Raw genomic sequence first — 21533 nt, forward strand, 5'->3', positions numbered from 1 at the left:
GTCTAACAAGGTTATTAGATATATTATGTAGATGGTAGTGTATCTTCAGAAGTGTTTTACACAGGAAAACATTTCTACTTCTAAACCGCATTTTTTTCCCCATAATTAAAAATCTTTTAAATTTTATTTTGATGCTGAAAATTTCAAATTTGGCTGGAATAAGAGGAAATGCTTAAATTGCAGGACAAAAACATCTCTCAAGTAGTAGACTGATAATGTTAGTTACTTTTTGATCACTAAACAATATATCACTTTCAGAATATGAAGCATTCATTAATATGATGTCCCTTTGTAGTTGCCAGTCAATTTTATACACTGGCACTCACAAGAAAGGGAGAAAAAGTTGTTAATTGCTGAGGAGAAGGTTTCTATGGTTTTCAAGAAACATAAGAGGTTTTCTGTGTTTCCAAGATAGGTAAGTATGCTATGCTTCAGCTGAATAATGACTGAATAATGAAGTCTCAGGTTGGACTGTTTAACAATACATCTATTAAAGTCCAATTGGGGGCCATTACCAAGAAAAACGTAAGGAGAGAAACATACCATGCAGACTAACCCAAGTGGCATTCAAGTGTAAGTTTGTTTAATATTAAATAGTTTGTATTTTTTGCTTTAGTAACATTCAGTTTAATATTGGCACTCTTCTGTCATGCCAAACAACACTGCTGAGCTCATTTTTATGCTGTTTCTTCTCAACAACACGGAAGAACTTTAGGTGAAGATGTGGTACTAAGAGTAAAAAAGCTGCTTGGGTAGGTACACAATCACTCTTCTTCCCCTTCACAGGTTTCTTCAGCAGAAATTATGACAACAAGAACAGCTTTTAATACCGTTTTCTAATGGAGCTGGCACAGACGACTCCAATTTGATGTCATCTTGGTCATGACGTGTGTGATTAGCAGCCAAACTGGCCCACTGTGATACCCAACGTTTACCTCCAGGGGCAGCAGAACCTTCCTAGGGAAGAGAAGCAGAAGAAAAATGACAACTGTCTGATAAAAAGCCTGTCCTCTTTCCATTTATTTTCCTGACTAGACATGTCAAACACTATTTGCATGGAGGAAGTTGAAAAAGGAGTTTACCTCAATAAACTTTAGAGTTACCAGCTCTAGAATGGCAAACAAACAAAATCTGGACAGTTGCAGAATTAGTACAGAATAAGCAGCATTTCCTATTGCAGAGAATAAACATCAGAACCTATATAAAATATATTGGAACATGTACTAGTTTTAAAATTGGGTTAATTTCAGTCCTCGGTTCAGGAAAAAGAGCAGGAAAAAAACATGGGGTGCAGGGGTGTGTGTGTGTGTGTGTGTTCAAAAAATAAAAACGTGTTTCAGGAAGACAAGAAAGTGACATTTTACCAGTTTAGAATACCCTCTTGTCCAGATGAAATATTGTATTTACTTCACTACAGAAAGACTACCTTAAGGACTGAAAGAGTAAGATAACTTATGATGGAAAGGAAAGGAAGATCAAATCATTTGTTTGGCCTAAACAAAAAAAAGAAGCAAAGATTAGTTTAAACCATCCTACTGGGTAACAGCGAAGTCAATGTAACCATTATCTGATCATTTTTTGCAGCTAAACTAGAAAAGAAATCAATTTACTTTCTCAACGGTAAGACTTCTGAAACCTTGAAAATTTCTAAAGTGTAATGAAAGTAAATATAAAATTAAACCATCTTCTTATGTTATGTTATAGTATCATAAGTATTTTTAATCAGAAAGTGATTTCTAAATATAAGGCGATGTTACTGTTTTATCCAATATACTATAGCCTCTCTTGCTCACATCTCCAAAAACAGACAGTGTGCACATGCGCACACACACACAGGCTGTACACTATCAAAGGCTTTGTAGAAGTTTACATACTCTAATTTATTGGACTCAAAAGGCAAAGCACTGTAAATAACAGAAGTTATTGACTAAAGTTCCAAAGAGTTACATAACCACAAGCAAGTCAAACAAGAAATCACAATTCAGGATGAACAAAAGAGATGGAAAGGACATGGAGATACCAGTCACTTCCTTAACAAGGAAATCTGCGGGAACTATTTCAAAGGTTAGCTAAAGCTTTACTACCTGTTCAAATCTTGACACTTCTATTGAAAATGCTGATTTTTGCCTAATGCCTTGGCCACTCTGGGATTCTAGTCTTTGAACCAACTCCATAACTTTTATGAAATTTATTTATCAGAAATGGAGTGGTAAACAATATAATCTAGTGTTTGATGACTTCTTTCAAATTAAAAGTTACTTAGACATTTGAGAAGACCTGAATTTATGATCTTGAATGTTTCCTGATTAAGAGTGACCGTATTTAATGCAAACAAATGCAACATCACGAATCTCTTTCAGAATATTATAGATGTAGTAAGTCAGAGATGCACCAAATCATTTATTTAAACTATTATACAAATTTCCACATTGTGAATTCATTTATTAGAATAAAAATGCTATAAAATTCAAGTCTAATAACAGCAAAGGAAGGCACTTCAATGTTTCTCTTATTTATGGGCATTTCTGAACACAATGCAAGGAGAAGGGTGCCAGAAAGAGTATTAAAAAAATGCCATTCAAAAACGTGCATTTATGCATTGACAACTACTGCTGAAGCCTCATTTTTCTTTCATATCTCTAAAATTTCTTTTCTCTGTTTCCTGTCTGTACTACTGAACTTCCATCTTTAATAAAGCAATTAATACAGCCAAAACCAAATATGATAGACGTCCCGATTATCTTTGCTACAGAAAGCTCCCACTATTTCCTTGCGTACCACTTAACCAATTCCAGAGATACAGATATGATACGTATTGGAAATCTGAATTCCACTTCACAATAGGGAAATGCATTAAGACTTTGCAGATTAACTGTAGTAAAGCAACATGATAAATTACTTTTCTCTGAAAGTAATTACACTGCCAAAAAGCTATTTTCTACATAGGAGCGGATGTAAATGTGTTTTGCCAACTCTCTCCATATACATGCACAAACAACAAAGCTATGAAAAGCAGTTTCTTTTGACAGTAGTTTAAGCACATTCAAAAGGTGAAAGGTTTATAAAACACACATTAAAAAAGTCACATTTACTTATCCTTATGTTCTTCCTATAATCCATATCAATTTGCATTTTACAGGCTCTCAATCCTGTAATCTCAAGCAATCCTCCAAATCTTCTCTTGAACATCAAGAGGAATTTCCTAGTCTTTCAGAAAAGCTGGTTTTACATAAACGATACCAGCATTTTAACTTTGTGTTAAATCTGCTTTCCCTTATGCTTATCACATATACAAACTAAATTGGAGTAACAGATCTTCAGAAAATGTACCACTGGATTTCTGTGGACTTAGTATTTAGCCTGAACATTTAGGGCTTCAGGCTCTACATCTGAAAAAAAAAAAAAAAAACCACACCTGACACCTGGAAGCATCTCCAACAACTGGCACTTCAGAGCAGAGTAATATTTTTTTAAAAACAAATTTCAACAAGCTGAATGGAAAAAAAAAAAAAAAAAAAAAGACAACTTTTCAGGCATATACTCAAATAATCTCCTGTCATCAGTTTGGTGGCCTTCTATGATGGGGTTACAGCATTGGTAGATAAGGTAAGAGCAACTGATATAATTTACCTGGACTTGTGCAAAGCATTTGACACTGTCCCACATGACATCCTTGTCTCTAAATTGGAGAGAAATGGATTTGACAGATGGACCACTCAGTGGACAAGGAATTGGCTGGATGGTTGCATTTAAAGAGTTGTGGTCAACAGCTGATGTCCAAGTGGCAGCCAGTGACAAGTGGCGTTCCTCAGGGGTCAGTATTGGGACCAGTGCTGTTTAACACCTTTTTTGGTGACATGGACAGTGGGATTGAGTGTACCCTCAGCAAGTTTGTTGATTAGACCAAGCTGTGTGGTGCTGCCAACACAGTGGAAGGAAGCGATGCCATTCAGAGGGACCTGGACAAGCTTGAGACGTGGGCCCATGCAAACCTTATGAAGCTCAACACCACAAAGTGCAAGGTCCTGCACACGGGTCAAGTAATCCCGTGCACAAATATAGGCTGGGCAGAGAACGGATTGGGAGCAGCTCTGAGAAGGACTTGGAGGTGTTGGTTGATGAGAACCTCAACATGAGCCAACAATGTATGCTCGCAGCCCAGAAACCCAACTGCATCCTGGGCTGCATCAAAAAGCACAGCCAGCAGGTTGAGGGAGGTGATTCTCCTCCTGCTTCTACTCCACTCCTGTGAGACCCCACCTGGAGTACTGCATCCAGCTCTGGGGCTCCCCAGCATAAGGAGGACATGGACCTCTTGGTGTCAGCCCAGAGGAGGGCCACAAAGAAGATCAGAGGGCTGGAGCACCTCTCCTATGAAGACAGGCTGAAAGAGTTGGGGTTCTTCAGTTGGAGAAGACAAGGTTCCAAGGAGACCTTATAGCAGCCTTCCAACGGTGCCTACAGAAAAGATGGGGAGGGACTCTTTATCAGGGGGTGGAGCAATAGGATGAGGGGTAACGGTTTTAAACCAAAAGTGGGTAGATTTAGATGAGATATTAGGAAGATATTCTTTACTGTGAGGGTGGTGAGACACTGGAACAGGTTGCCCAGAGAAGCTGTGGATGCCCCATCCCTGGAAGTGTTCAAGGCCAGGCTGGGTGGGGCTTTGAGCAACGTGGTCTAGTGGAAGGTGTCTCTGCCCATGGCAGGGAGGTTGCAACTAGATGATCTTTAAGGTCCCTTCCCAAGGGATTTTAAGGTCCATTCTATGATTCTATGAATCATATTAGGCCATCCTTTCATAAATTGAAGTGCCATCTTGAAAGCAGTCCTTTTAGTTCCTCCCCACTCCATCTGCTTCAGAACCGTATTCCTGCAGGGGTGATGATCTTTTTCCAAATTTCCACACTCACTTTATGTCTTCACATTTGTTCCTGGAACAGCACTATCTCAAACAGTTTCTTTTTGTTGCATTTATTCCACTTAATACAGCAAACCCAGCAATTTTACCCATCTCAGGTATTACTTTACTGGACTAAATGAATTCTATCATGCTGTTTTTCCAAGGCAAACATCCATTCCCTTAATAATCTGAATAGACCTCTTTGAACCTTCTCTAGTGTTGTGTTTGCCCTTCTTAAAGAATGGTAACAATTCTAGTGCCAGTATGTCAGAGGAAGTTTTACCAAGAGTTTCTAGCATGGCGACAACACTGCCCTTTTCTACTGATGATACATCTTCCAGGGTACCCAAAGGTCCTATTTGCTTTTTCACAGCCATATGACACTGGTGACACAATCATCCTACATTCCAGTATAGCATCTAAGTTCAAACAAAAAGTAAGTATCCAACTTTAGACTGAATGGTTTGCTCTACCAAAGGACAGAAAATTAGTGTAATTAGAAAGGACAAACAATAGGAAATACAGACTCTAAATACACAAAGCAGTTCTCCACTTCTAAGAAGCAATATGGCAAATATTTACTGGAATTAAGTTACTCAGTATTCAGAACATCAGCAGTATTATTTATTTTATCTGCAGTGGGAAAAACATGAAATGGGCATTCAAAGTAGGAAAAGGAACATTGTAGTCAATGGCACTGATGACCCTCTAGATGCAGAACGAGGTTTCTAACTGTACTGCATTCTTAACAAAAACTTTAAAAAAACCCCACAAACTAAACAAAAACCAGGTATGTTCTTAAGATGCACATCAAAGACAATGTGGATAAACCATAGATTATTTGCCACTGAAAACTAGATGGAAGCTGGATGGATAAATCATAGCCCAAATGTCTGCAGTATTTGTATTAATCAAGCTCACAAAGTAGGAATAACTAATAATAACAACAACAACAATAATAATATTCTCCTTGGTCTCCATCTTATTTAGCTTTTGTTCTTAAAACACACTTACCTTGGTTGGCAAGTGGCAGCTTATAATACAGAAAGTAAAAACATTTAAATATTTTAAATGGCCAGATTTGGTATTTTTACTGCCTAACTGTAAGCATTGAAAAAGCAAGAACCAGTGCATGCAGGCTCGATCCAGCTGTGTCAGACACTCACTCCACGTTTTATTTAGTCTCATGACATACACTACTCCAAAGTACCAAGGCTTGTCACATCAAAAGAAAAGCTGAGAACTTCTTTAAAAGAAAAGCAGTATTTAGGTCCTTCCCAAGCACACTGAATATTCACAATACTTTACAGGTTTCTGTAAAGTTAAGATATTTAAGTTCAAAATAATCTTTCAACCCCAAAATAATTTTTATAAAGTTTTCATAATTTCCCAAACCATCTTTTCCATCTTCCTGAATTGAAATCTCTTAAATTTTTATTCTCTGATTTTTCTGTGTCAATCATGTCCTGAATTCATCTTATTCTCCCAAATCATCTATAGATACAACTGTGATGGGCAGCTGGAACAAGCTCCACCCACAATCTGAGTGGATGCAAGCCTGGAACACTGAGCTCCCCTGAGGTTACCTGACTATTCAGCCAGGATCTTCAATAAGGTTTATTAACTTATGATCCGCAGCTCAGTAATGCAGTAAGTCTTCCAAAACCCACAAGAAGTAAAGTTCGTGTATAATGAGAACGTCATACCTACGTACTTTACAAATCAAATGCATTTGCCTCTCCCCTTTCTAATGATAAAACAAACTGAGTGTAAATTTGGTAATAAGACTTTAAATACTACAATATTCTCTCAGTCATTATTCTCATCATTGTTTTCCCATTATGAAACTACAATACACACCTCTGTTTTTTCTTAATTAGCTAACCTCTTATTTCTACATACATATCAACCAATTTCTATTTCCAACTTTCTCTAGTAAGCTTTTTCCATCTTCATCTATCCTCATCTCTTCTTACACTAATTCTTGCTATATATACATTGCTTATGTCAGTTTTTCTCCTTTACCTACCCAACAATTTTCATTTTTTCCCCTATCATGCCTTGTAATAATCTTGTAAATTAAGACTATGCCAAATAACCCATTCCCTTCCCAATATATGAGGACCTTTTTATTCAGCAAAGCATCCATAGTAATAAAAAGGTACCATTCATTGTAATTTCAACCTAAATCAAAGTGAGTTTTAGTATGCCATTGCCAGAAGGATTCTTAAACCTGCCCTATCATTGCAGATGTCTTAGTCTTCTAAAGTCAAACCCTGTTATTTGCAAAATATGACACTTGGAAAGCTCAATTATGTTCATAAAATAAATCATACCTTCTTTTGCTTATGAAATTATAGAAATGGAAAAATATTAATACTTTTAATAATCTTGAAAACTGATATAGCACAAAAGAGCTGAATGCTGCAAAAGGCATGAAAAGGAAGAGAAAGAAAAACTGTGGTTATAGATTCATGCAAAGAGGCAAGGTGAAAGGTAAAGTTTCTCAAATTCGTCCACGATATGCCCATGCTGTATGGCAATAATTTGCCCGAAGCAGTAACCTTAGAAAAACTATTCAAAGATACTAATCTAGATACAATAACACACTTAGTGTACCAAGATTGCACAGTAGCTAAAATACAACCATGATAAAGCACACCTTCTCTAGGAGAGACTCCTACATACTAAAACCAATATATTTGCATAGCAGGCCCACAATCACATACTTTAAGCTCTTGATATACTCCAGAAAATTTGATTATTTATAAAGTTTGCTAATGTACAGGATCATACTTCAGAAACAGTTTGCCATGGCAAACAGAACTAAGTGTGGTATGCTTTGTGACTGTTACCAGATTAATTCTGCTCCAGTGTAAGCCCATTCTGTTATGAACACGTTTTAAGTTACAGTTCATCCACCACAACTATATCAGAATGTCTCCCAAGATTTCAATATGAAATATGATTAACATCTAGCTTGTGTGCATATTCTGAGTCATATACAAAGAACAGGCACTTTCCTTTGCCTAATCTTTCACCAACTGATTAAAATTCTCATGAGTGGCATCTCACTTGAGAACTCAAACTGTGAACATAAAAAGCTAAAGTCCTCCGGCTTTGGAAAAAAATTTGAAATGTATTATCCACCATTTTTTTCCTAGCTGAATTTGTATTACTCATTAAATGCATACACCTTATTTCTGAATTTTAATATAGTTGATTTGGGCTATACCAGCTTTTCCTCAGTTCTGCTGCATAACTTACAAGAAGTATATACTGTGCAAACGTATGTCGCAAATACAATGTTGCAAGGAAGCTCCTGCTACGTTTCCAATACACTAGTGTTAGTGCACATAGAAAGGTAGCAAAATTTAAAACACCTTCACAATGTAGCATGCCTGTCTCTGACACAGAAGTTTTGACAATGCAAATAAGACCTAAGAAAAGTAAAATACTTATAGATCTGAGCTAATGTTTTCTAGGCAAGGTTTTGTTTGCTGTTTAACACTTACTGGTCAGTTATTAGTGCTCTCTCTTATTGGAAGAAAAAAGATGACCATCAAAAATTAAATTCTACCTCTGTGTCAAGAAATCCAGTTGTACTCAGTGGTCTTTTTTCTTCCAGCACTACTGTGGCAGAATTTATAGCCCAATCTTTTACTAAATCTTTCTGGTTCTCGTTGATAACAGGCCTATTATAATCCTGGCTGTCATCCACTCCAAATACCTGAAAATGAAACAAACCATTACACACATTAACCCAATAACCATCCTGATACAATGTTCAATGTTAATGGATGGATGGTGGCATGCTGGTAGTGAGTTTAAATAATTTTTGTTCTATTATGCTTACTTGTCATCTGGGTGAAGTCTACAATTAAATAGAAGAAATGTCTACAGCAATTAAAAAAAAAAAAAAAGCAGAAGTCTATGTGAAAACTGAAGGAACTGCTAGTTGGAATGGTCAGATATGAAAAAATGACACTTTGATGAAAGAAACAAAAGGTAAAGGCAAAATCATCACTAAAACCATTTTACAGTCCATTTCCCAATTAAGGAAAAAACAATTAAGGAAAAAAAATGGAACCACCAAATTTTCAGATTTTTGCTATTGTCTAGTGAAAACAAGAAATACAAATGCTTACATCTGCTACTGATATGCTTATTGAACTATTTCTCTAACACAAACAAATTTTCCATTTTTCATTTGTTAGGGACTTAGCAGATGTTAAAGTCTACCAGGTCTCATAAATCATGTAGACCCATCTCATTCAAGATGTGACCTACCACATTTTTTCTACTACACTGTAGATGCTTGTATTAATCTCTTCTGTTTGTGAGAATAATTTTCCTATGACATTTCAAAATCATTGCTCAGAGAGAAATCCTAGAAAAATGTTATTACCAAGGAAATTTAGTAATAAGGACATAAGGAGGAGAGCCAGCATATAGTCTACTAAATGTCTCATGAATCACAGATACTAAGGAATATGAATTGCTTTCAGAATTGATGTATACTTCAAAGATATTTTAGAGAATCTTTTGTATCTTGGAAACGTAAAATTTATAATTTTCTGCCTAAGAAATATATTCACTACTTTACTTCTAAGGACTTGGATATAAAAAAAATTACAGAATAAAAATGGAAAAACCCCACGCACATTAACATTGACCACTAAAAAGAAACTCTTAACATAAAAAATGTTTTTGTCTTAGAAAAAGACAAAGAAGGAAATTACCTTCATGGATGTTATCCTCCTGTACCAAATACTACTAGTGCAAAAGACAGAAAGATATACAGAATTACTTTTTCCCCAAAATTGTTTTGTAGTTCAGTTTTGCACAGCAAAGCTAGAAGTGTGTTTTATTAAAATTCTGAACAAGGTTAGTTTATTTAAAAAGGATTCACCACTAGATGGCCACAAACCATTATGTTTTTCAGTGACCAAGAAGCAGATGAAGAAAAAAAATAAATTAGATACCCTGTTATTCAACTCCTGCTTATGCTCTTCTGAATGTCCAGAAAGATGTTGCCATAGCATTTTATATGTTTTAAAACTGAGAAAGCTTTTTAAAATGCATTGGATTTCCGTTTTGCTCTCATACGAAAAGTGTGCCTTCTGCAATTCTAAAATTCAGGCAATGCTCCCCGATTTTCAATTAATACAAAAATCGTATCTAGATACACTTATGCACCGGTTGTTTGAGAGTATTTCATAAATTTCTATTTTCTTTAAAAAAATTGTGATATAACTTAAATTTTCTCCTTAATGATATACTTTTGATTCATAGAGTTGTAGCAATTTTTGAAGATACAAGCCAGTTATCATTGACTGCCTCCTTTCTTTGAGTATACGGCTATTCTGCAGCCACTTTTTTCCTTGTTTAATGCATTTCCATTGATTACAGAATTTGACATATTCTTTTAAAAAGAAATTCTGATTTCATCACATAAGCATCTGAAGGAAAATATGAATTCAACACTTCCATATCTAATCAGGACTACAGTACTAAATTGCTGCCTGTAAATTGCTTCATATTATTCAGTGGCACATTCATTTACCATGTCAAATTTCTTTACTTGCATCACAAACAGTAGCATTTAAGGCTTCTTTCTTTCAGCCTTACCTTTTCTATTTAAGCAAATTTTGTTATTCTTCTTCTATTACTGAAATTGCTGCAAAACCAAATTTGAATATTGCTTATTTTTTCTGTGAAAGGTTATATCGGTAGTAATAAGACCCACCTGATAGATTTACCTCCTAATACTACTCCTAGTGCTCCCTCTGTATATATAGTGTGGATAACATAGATCAGAAAAGATAAGCAAAATATCTGGGGACACTATTACTAGAAAGAAAGGGAAAGCACTTTCTTCAATAAATATATATTTTTGCACTGTACATTCATTATACATCTAGGAGAATTGGTACGTGCATGCACCTGCCCTGTTGAAGTTCTATTGCTACACAACTGTAAAGCTCCTCTTCTCAGCAAGAAAGAAGAAGAGATTCACACAAGTGTGATCTAGCCCAAACACTAAATTTCAGAACAGTGATATATAAAAGCCCTTTGAAAACAATGCCACTAATAGATAATTAAGACTTTAAATATGAAAACTATGCAAAAGATAAAACAACTCACACTGAATATTTGAGAAAATTTAGAACATCACTTACACACCTGTAACACACCTTCATAAAATGAATACTACCAGAATTTCAGGATTAACCAACCTACTTACACTATTCACCAAATATTGAGAAACTACCCTCAACAGAAGCAATCATGGAATAACCTCAAGGTTTCTGCTGGAAATTGTCTCTCTACCATTTAGAAAAATGCAATATGTACTTGACTGGTTGCTATGATAAGGTATGTGTACAAACAGTGGCTGTTGTGATTGAATCCTGAATGGATAGACACCTGTATCTTCCTACAAAGACAGACTAACATTCTTCAAGGCTTCCAGTTCCTCAGATGTTTCTGTTCTTTAATTATCTTCATGATTTCAAAGTAATTTAAGTAAAATCTAGGAAATAATGAAACCAAAAAAATCCTGAAATATGCTGATGACACCCATCACTGCATCTCTTACCTATTTATACAAAAAAGACTGAAGTTTCTTTTTGTAAAGATTGCATTTTTCAGAAACAGCAGCTATAAGCTTTAAACAGAAGCAACTACCATCTATGTTTTGATTAACTGTGTTTTGGGGAAGGAAAACATGAAGCCAGATTCCAAGATTCAGGTTTGGACACAGTGAGATGTTTGAAAAATGAGAAGATTGCCTTTTTTGGGTTTTGGAGGTAAAGAGAGTCTATGCATTCTATGACTTCAAGAACTTTCCTAATCAGCTCAAACCACACGTACCCACACACCTATCAATGAAAAAAAAAAAAAAAAAGTCTCCTAAATCTTTTACAATTTTTTTATATCACTGTAAACAACAAGGACGTTCACAGAATCATGAGTCTGGAGGACGGGGAGTAGTATGTTTATTTTTTAACTTAGGTAGCTGTACGCACCAATGAAGAAAACAATTCCTAGAAATCTTTTTAAAAAAACCAACCAACCAAAACAGACATTAATGCTGATTTTTAGAGAAATAACATTTAAAAATGCAACTACCAGAGAAAGATATTTCCAAGCTAACAGCTTCCTATAAGCAATCATTCTGGAAAGTTAAAGTTTTCTGCCCTGTTCTGTCCTATTATTCATTTTGATGAAATTATATTTTAGCAGAAAGAGTATATTATTTTATCCTAAATTCTTCATGTTTCACAAAGTTGCAAAACAAAAACCAGGTTAATAATTCTCACAGAATCCTCTGTGAAGTCAGGGGATTCTGTGAAAATCTGTCAGAAATCTCACAGAAATCTGAGTGATGGGGAAAAATCTAGGCCCACACCAATCTGCACCATTACATGGGGCTCCTGCAGGGTCTCTGCCACACAGCTGTAATGGTGGAACTGTCAGAAACATTGTATAAACTGTGGTGGTGGTACCTAAAAATAACTATTTTATTATTATGAGGCATGAAACAATTTCCATTGCAAATCAGGGCATTCTGAATGGCAAGGAAATGACCACAAAATTTCTGTAGAAAATCAAGCCCCATTTATGAAATGCAGTCAATGTAATTTTGTTTAACCTGCAATCCAGATGACCCCTTAAGCAAATGAATTAACAGGTGATACACAGACTGCATCCAGGTTTGGTCCCCTCAATACTTGAGACATTGTCTAACTGGAGAGAGCTCAGCAGGGGCCACCAAGATGGTCAAGGCTGGAGCACTTTCCCTGTGGGGAGAGTCTGTGAAAACTGAGCTTGATCAGTTTGGAGAAGGGAAGACTTTGGGGGTGCCTAAAACCAGCCCCCAGTATCAAGTAGCGTTTCAAGACGACAGCCAGGCTCTTCACAGTGGTGCATGGCAGGAGGACAAGGGATAACTTGCATAAGTTGAAACAAGAGAGTTTCAGACAGGGTATAAAGAAAAGCTTTTTACCCTGAGGAGAGCCAAGCAATAGTCTGTGTCCTTATAGGGTGGGAAGGCCCAAATGGATAAAGTCCTGGGCAACTTGACTGACCTCAAAGCTGACCCTGCTTTGAGCAGGGGGTTGGACTACAGACCTCTTAAGGTCGTTTCCAGCTTATGTGATCCTATGAGCCTTAATAACAGTGATCCTAGATAACAACTTAGCATCTCAGGTGAGCCTTCTAGCTCAAAGAATCAGTCTTGAGAAAGCCCAAAGGGAAATCCAGTAATTTCTCAAGCAGAACTGCTAACACTGTGGCTGACATGTAATGAAATCTCCTACGTCAGCAGGGAAAAAGGGAGTTCCTGAAACATACTTTTCAGTTTCAAAGCAATGAATGGGAAGTTCTCCAAAGATCCCCGCTATGATACTCTATTTACATTCTGTGGTTCCACAAGTAAAACAAAGGGCTAAAATATAGCAAGTCCCATGCATGATGCTGTTACTTGCTGGAGCATAAGCTTACCCTGAAAGGAGAGAGGTAAAGTACAAAATAACTGATGGCAAAACAATTGCACCTTGATGTAGATATTAATAAATTCCATCACTTGATCTCTGCAACAGTTCTTCCAATATTGTAACTGAGAATACAACTTTATCTAAATAAACAAGTAATTTTAAAAATTCTTTATCCAATAACAAACAAGAACTAACAAAATCTATGTAACACAATACAAGCAAGATGCAATCATTGCAAGAAGTACTGTCATATTTTTGGAGACAGCATGAGCTATGGGATGAAGTATGAGCACATGCCTTGTTCTTTTCTGCAAGGGCTAATTTTGTAGAAAGCAGAGTAATCTGTTTTGGCAGGCCATACACATTTCCCTGTGAAAACAGCTCATGACTCAGTGCACACCTGTTTGTCACAATAGCTGAAACATAGCTTTAACACAAACTAGCTTTAGTGACTGGAAATTAGTCTTGTTCACTTTCCTTTTCCCCCTTCCCTGTCCCCCAACACATGAATTAATATCTTTTGTACCACAGATGAACTATACTAGAGGTCAGTATAATGAATTCAATTATCAAAAGCAATGATTCTTTAAAACCACAGAAGTAGTTTTTCTGTACTGATATACGTAAGACCTCCAAGAAATTAAAATAAAACTGGTCAGAAAAATTAATGACAACAGGAACCATTTTTCTGAATCAAAATTTTTCTGAATCATTCTCTAAGCAATCCTGCTTCAGCAGGGGAGTTGGACTAGATGATCTATATGGTCCCTTCCAACTCTAAAAAATTCAGTGAAATTCAGTGAAAAGGATAAAAATGGGTTAGCTAAAAAAAAACCCAACAAAACCCCACTTGATGTTTTCCTTATGTGCTATTTATAAACTTTAAAGTTCTTGAGTAAGAGAAAACTTCTTCCAGTTGTATCTCATTCACATATTCAAATGCCTTTCAGAGTTCCTAATGTTGAGACTTTGTACTTACTTTTATTTAATGCCAGGACATTAATTTTAAACTATTTCATGGTTTATGAAGATCACACTGCAGTTCTACAATATTATAATTACTCAGTACTTAATGTCTACAGATATAGTTCCTCATATAAATAATTACTGAAGATACTGATATCAGTGGAAAAAAAGGTCTTGAGACTCCTAATAGATATGTCGACTCAGTTTCATAGCAAATTATGTATATTAGAACAGAGATTCTATTGATCTGCACACATACTTACTACACAAAGCATTAGAAAGCATTTTGAAGAGCACTAACACAAATTAGGAGCATATATTTTATTCAAAATACAAATCTGAAGAATTCTGTCTAGTTTTAAAATTTGCTGTGGTCTTAACGGATATGCAGTAATTAATAATAATATTAATAAGATTAACAGAAATCCAACAAATAAATAAGAAGGGTTCTAGTCACAATTCAGAGACCTGCCCATTAGTGATGGTTTTTGTAAACTAAAAGTATTTGAATAATTCCCCTTCTGTTCTTTCAGATCCTAACAACAGTTATAGCCGCAATCTGGAGATGTATTTGAAAAGGATCATGATTTAAATGCTAATAATTTCAGTGCAGACAATCTGTATACAAGGAGCAGAAGAAAACCCAAAGACAAAAAGTATATAAAAGGGAATTCAAAGATGAACAGTTAAAAAAGCAAACTAAATCAAAGCGGAGCACAGGTAAAGGACAAGGGGCTGTACTGCACAGTGCATTAAAGACAGAACCATGGCAAAATAAAACAAGGAGCAAGTGATTAAATTTGAAATAAGGTATTCACCATTGTAAAGTGATGGGAATGTAAGTTATAATAGCAATTATGTTTCATAACTTTTTAGGGGAAAGAAAGATGAGTAGTATATTTGATTTTCAGGGAAGTCAAAAGTACATTTCAGAAACTGAGCTGTGAGCTTATACAGTCAGACCAGCAAAAAAGAAAAAAAAAAAATGAGAAAAAAAAAAAAAGAAAGAGGGAAGAGACACAGATTTGGAAACACAAGCAGGATTTGGATACAGTTTGGATGTACTAAGCAAGAAGAAGAAAGTGTAAATAAGCCACACTCAGAGGATGCTTGATTGATGGGAAGAGAGGATTCCAGACAGCAGAGAAATGGAAGAGGCTTCAGATCATTATTGCAGAACATCTTGGCAGACAGAGCTCAGACAGAGCTCCTCATGACTCTTCCAAAGAAGATTGTCCAGACATTCATAATATACAGTGAAGTGGTTTTTAATAGTCAAAGTTACTGATCAGATAGAAAAGACAAAAGGCAAACATTTTCTTCCCACCTTTGAGAAAGTGTGATGAGCCAGAGTACAATGCCTAAGCTCACTTTGTGTTTAGATACTGCATGAACTGTGTTTAACCAAGTTGCTTCTGAAAAGTCTGATTTTACTAGTATTTGTTTCTTCTTGGCAGTTATCCTAGCCACCCCAGGGAAACAGACTGTGTTCTGTGCAGGGCATATCTCATGAATAGCCATGGTTTTTCACAGAAGCTGTTTATGTCATTTTAACTACATAATGAAGATATAGAATCAGATGCAAGACAGTTTGGTATAAAAAAAAGCTACATAAGCAAATGAAAAGGATCAATGTGCCAAGTCTAATAACTTCCTGTTACCAGATGCCAGTTATATATTTACATATTTTGTACCTATTTGCTATAGTGAAGAATTCATTTTCTTTAGAATTGCAAATTCAAAAGGAAACAGTAAGTTTAGGGACTGTAAAACTCCCCTCCCCTGAGGACAAAAAAGATTACAAACATCCTCTGAACTCTTGACAAAATGCTCAGATTATGTGATAGGCTTCAACTGTTCTACTGCTTTTTAAGCACTGTATTCATAAAATATGGTCATTCTGCAACCAAGCCTCTCTGTGGGGCTAAAAGGCATTCTTTATAGCAGAAATTGCTACAGCAATGCTAAAAGCAATTAAACCCAGAGGGTATGTAAAGACAGATGATATGAAAGTCATTTTCTGAAAATAGATAGATCTGTCTTGGTTCGTCAAACAGTCATTGAAACATGCTGAGATATTTTTTTCCTCCTAAACTTACTCCCTGTCCATTGATACTTTTTGGGTGGTTTGTAATCCATAATACTGTAAAAATATACCAAGAGGAATTCCATAACATCCATAACATGTATGTTAGCTCCATAACAACAGGAGTTATAATAACATGTGTTAAGTATTACAATGGAACCATTTCCCCCTCCCTGCTCCACTTGCACTTTTTATAAATTTTTGGGTGAACACAGTTTTAGTAGAAGATTTCAGAATATACGTCTTCTAAAAAAACCTTGCAGATCTTAAAAAATTGTTTTGATTTGGTATATGGCTCCATGTTTTAAAATCAATCCCTGCTGTGCATTGAACACTATTTACAAATGACAGAAAACATCTCAATTAGTCTGTACTTCTCACAGAACTAGACTGATATATACAAATATAACAATGTAATAAAATACCTACTTATGATTTTGTCACCCTGCCTTTCAAAATATTTAGAATAACATTACATCTTAAACTTGTCAGTCCACAATTCTTCATTTAGCAGTTATTTTACGCTTAATACAATGTTTCATGTTATCTGCAAGATTATTGATAAAACTTCAAGGTTTGCAACAAAGAATACAAGATCTGGTAAACAAGTTTTATGAACACTTAAAGCAAAACCAACAGATCGTTCAAAAGTAAAAGTACACAGTCCTTGAAGAACACATTAGCCAGTAACATAATATGGTATGAACAGACATAACCTGGGAGCAAAGAGAGTAAGGAGATTCCATTTTATTATAATCATCTTTCAGAATAGATTCCCATTCATACACATACTCAAAAAAACCCCAACAACAACAAAAAAACCAACAGAGTCAAACCAAACTGAAATATAAGTATCATCGCAAGCAGTAAGATGTAGAAAACCAAAACAGAAAACCTGGTGTCTATATGAACACTAACACAGCTTTCCCTCCAAAACTATTATTTATTCCAAATTTTTAAGGAGGAAAAAAGAATCTCTCTCAAGATTGTGTCAATAGAATAATATTTTAGGTATAGTCTTTGCACAGTATATAACCAAGTAAAATTAAAGATTATAGCATGTACATTAAAAACAAGGTCATTACTATTATGGCCTGGCTAGCTATGTAAACAAAGACTTTAAAACAGCACTGTTTTCCAATTTAAAATAAATTGGAACATAGTCTAAAATATGAACTTTGCACTGAAAACAAAATCATTAAATCGTTACAATAATTCTTTTGGAAGATGGCAGAAGGATGGAATGAGGTTTGTTTTTTGTTATTACTTTTTTCAAGTTTTACTTCTGGTTTGGAATCAGAATCTTGAATTTGAGATTTAAAATTACTTTGCTGATAAAAAAAAATCAATTATTTATCAGAAATTTAAATTAATATAATATAATTGAAGAAAACAATTTTGGGACCAAAGAAAACTTTATCTAAGCTCAATGTTTCCATACATATGAGCTGCAATAGCATTCTAGATTCCCTGGTTAGCTAGCACGATGAGAAATGAAACATATATATAGCCTCTTTTCTGTTCTTTCCCTTCCCACACATGCATAGAAGAGTTTAACTCTGCTATAGTAAGTTCCACAAAGTATTTCCATTCAGAAGTACCCTGAAATGAAACTGGCTGAATAAGAAAAGCAACAAAAATTCTTACACAAAACAAACAAAAAAGGACATACCTCAAGAAAACCCCTGAAGAGCATGCAAAAAACTCATTGAGCTGCTTTTTTTTTATTGCAGTAGCCTCAAATTATTTAATATTCCAAACACATCCAGAATTACTTGCACATTCATTTATTAAAAGTTATTACTGGTAGTATTTTGCTTTATTGAAAAAAGGAAACCCATTAGCCTGATAATTTGCAGTCTTTTTATATCAACAAAAAGGAAGATGAACTGCAGAAACATAATTTTGAATTCTTTCATCCACTGACGGACTTACCTTTCCCGTGGCCTAGGAAGAGTTTTTAACCTGATATGACAGTGGCAGAGAACAACTTCCTTCTAACAGAACAAATTTGGTTATTTAAAAAATGTAAACCAGAAAATTTATAACTCAGTGCAAATAGAGACCAATTGCAAAGTGTTAACAGAAGAAAGCACTGAACCTGTTCAAAGGGCAGAACAAATCCTACAACACTGCCCCATTTACTTGTATATTTTCTGTGTTAAAATTAACACTGAAAATACGTTCTAAATGAAACCAAAATCCTGAATTTGCTTTATTTTGTACTTATCTGTCAGCTGCAATGATAAGAGTATTTTTCTGCTAGAAAGAATTGTGGCTTTCTGAAGCTGTTTGAGTAAAGAACATTGTATGGCTGGTATGATCAAGGTGGCCTTTGGAGTATGTAAGAGCAGCTTTTCTTTGTTACACATTGATGAAATTGCTCTCAATGGCAATTTAAAAGAGAGCTCTACAAGTATAAAAAGTGAGCCAGCATCTATTATTCGATCATAGCTTTCTTTCACCTTGTTAATTTATTTATTTTCTAAACCTGTTTGCCTACTAACCAATTCACATTTCTCTATGAATTTAAGTGACATTTGAGTACCTGGATGTAGAAATATCATTGGCTAATGAAAGGACTTTTAGGAAGCAAGGTTTATTGCTATTTTTCAAGTGTTCTCTATTTATAAAGAACATTAACATACAACCATACACTTACACTGTAGAGAAGTAAAAAGATCACATGTGTTTGCAAGGAATAGCGCCACTCTTGCTTTGTATTTTGTAAAATAAAGGTAACAGAGGACCATATGGAAACCCATGATAGAATAAAAATGCAAACAAACTTAGTAAGATATGAGGGAAAGACACAACACATTTCCATACCAGTAATACTGGCAGTATTTGCTCCACCTCTATATATATCAAAAAACCAACAGGATTTGAAAGAAATAGTAACTATGTCAAGTTACTAAAAACAAACAAACAAACAAACAAAAAAAACACAACAAAAAAAAAACCAAACACCAAAAAAATGCAAGAAGTCCTAAAACACATATTTTGGAGAAAATTTCAGTAACACAAGATGGAGTTTGTGCGCATGGGTTTGTGTTACTTGTGAAAAGCATAGCTGGATCAGAAGCACAGAAATATTGTGGAGCTCCACATTCTCACCAGCTGATTGACTAACGAGAGAAGGCAGTTACAGAGGGTAACACCTGAAGACTGCAACTGTTCACAGATTATAACCACTATCTCTACAATGGGAGAGATTTCCATTCAGAAATACCATGAAATTAAATTGCTCTGACAATATCTTTAAGATTTATGAATAAAATTCAAATAACAGTACAGAAGAAATAACTACTAGTATTTCTGAAATACTATTTTTCACCCTAAAATAAAATCTAACTTTTTAAACCTTGCAAATTTGCAAACAATTTAACAAATTTCTCTTTTCCTACTCAGTTCAGTCTCTGTGGGCATTTATATAAACTGATTTTATTCAAGATCTTGATATCTTGTCTGATTTTAATTTCAGCAAATTATCTACATGTTGAAAGTTGTATAAGACACCAGCCTCAATGTTTTTGGAATCTTTCATTTTAGGTAATTGACAGACAGTCACTCCAAGACAGTCATCACTGCAGATAAATGATTACACCTCTTTCTCAGGGAAAAGTATCTCACACTAAAAAGCTTTTCTCTGATACTTAGAATACGCCTTCCTCTTTCCTTCTGATTATTTTCATCTTTCTCACATTCTCCTTTCAAAAGCCAGGCTTTAAAACATTAAAAAAAAAAAAAATGTTGTTTGTTATTCTACTCCTTTCACTGCTGTAGAGACAATACTTTTTTCTTAGAGACTGAAAGAGTAGTAGAGGAATAAATGGATCCCTGTAAATTAAATCAAATCAAGATATTGAATAAGCAGGAAAGCATTCTTTTCAGATTTTTAAAATAATTTCACATAAACATGTTTTCCTTGAGTCTATTTCCTAAAAACTTTAGTAAAAGGTTATATTAAGAAAAAATGGTACTTTTGAAGGAAACAATATAGCTCAATATTAACGTCTTCCCCCTCCTGCCCCTTTTTATAATTATATCGATAAATATTTTTTCCATTTTTTTCTGAGAATTTTAACTTCAATTTCCTGGATACCTCTCTTGGATTCTTAAATCAGAGAAGCATTATTAATCATGCCTTGATTTTGACAAGTTAATGCCACTCTTGCATTTGCGGTTTGCTCTTACGTTTCTTTCCAGAGAAAAGAGTAGACTGCCTATGGGAGTAAGGCTAAGGCTAAGGTTTCCCAAGTGAATGAGTCACACTGAAAGTAATCTTCAGATATTTTGGTCACTCTCACCCTTTCTTCCACTAAAAGAGAAAAAGTATGCAAACCCAGAAGTATTTTATTCCATAGGAAATTCTTACACATTCTAGTGTAAATTGTTACTGGCAAGACTGCATTATTTGTGCAAATGTTTTAGAAAGTTACCCTTGCTGTTTGCAGTGCATTTTCACCCCAATCCTAGCAAATGCAACTCTTGAATTTCAGTTAATCTTTTGACCCAACAGACACTCTTAAATGAGACTCAATTTGAGCAGGCATTGTAACTGCTGAGAAAAAGGACTGACCTGACAACAAAGAAAGAGAGGTTATACTGGAATTATTGATAAAAGGTATACCAATAATTCTCTTAAATCCTCAATAAAGCAGCACAGCAGTAAACAGGCTAACAAAAGTCTTTGTCTTATTCTTTACTTATCCACCTTCAGCAAAGTAACAGACTCCACAGCATTAGCAATTTAAAATAGGAGGGAAGCAAAGCTGAGCTCAACTGGAGGAAGAGATTTTGACTTCCATTTGGTTTTGATTTTCTTCACTGGTTGTTTTTCTGCACTTCGTAAAAATAATATGATACTTCTTTCATATTACCAAATCTAATAAGAATTGTGCAGCAGGACTCTTTGAACTGGGTGGAAAATATACTGTTCATAATGCTTCAGCACAGATACTAAGTGAAAAGACACAGAAGACCTCAAAGAAAAAACTTCTCTGCTTTACTTCCTAGTTAATCTTTAATTTCTAGTGGTGACACTTTTTAGGTTAGCAGGAAGGGGTATTTATGA

General features: G+C 35.1%; 1 protein-coding gene across 1 annotated transcript in view; it reads right to left on the reverse strand.

The window, feature by feature from the left end:
• The window catches only part of CEP170 (centrosomal protein 170), a 102590-nt gene that overhangs the window by 30478 nt on the left and 50579 nt on the right, over positions 1-21533 (reverse strand). Inside the window, exons 10-11 of the mRNA XM_074144387.1 lie at positions 8484-8633; positions 831-957 (exon numbers count right to left, since the gene is read on the reverse strand). Of these exons, the coding sequence (XP_074000488.1) occupies positions 831-957; positions 8484-8633 (277 nt within the window). The remainder of the gene's footprint in view (positions 1-830; positions 958-8483; positions 8634-21533) is intronic.

Source organism: Numenius arquata, chromosome 2 (assembly GCF_964106895.1).
Source record: "Numenius arquata chromosome 2, bNumArq3.hap1.1, whole genome shotgun sequence".
In the NCBI taxonomy this organism is placed as follows: domain Eukaryota; kingdom Metazoa; phylum Chordata; class Aves; order Charadriiformes; family Scolopacidae; genus Numenius; species Numenius arquata.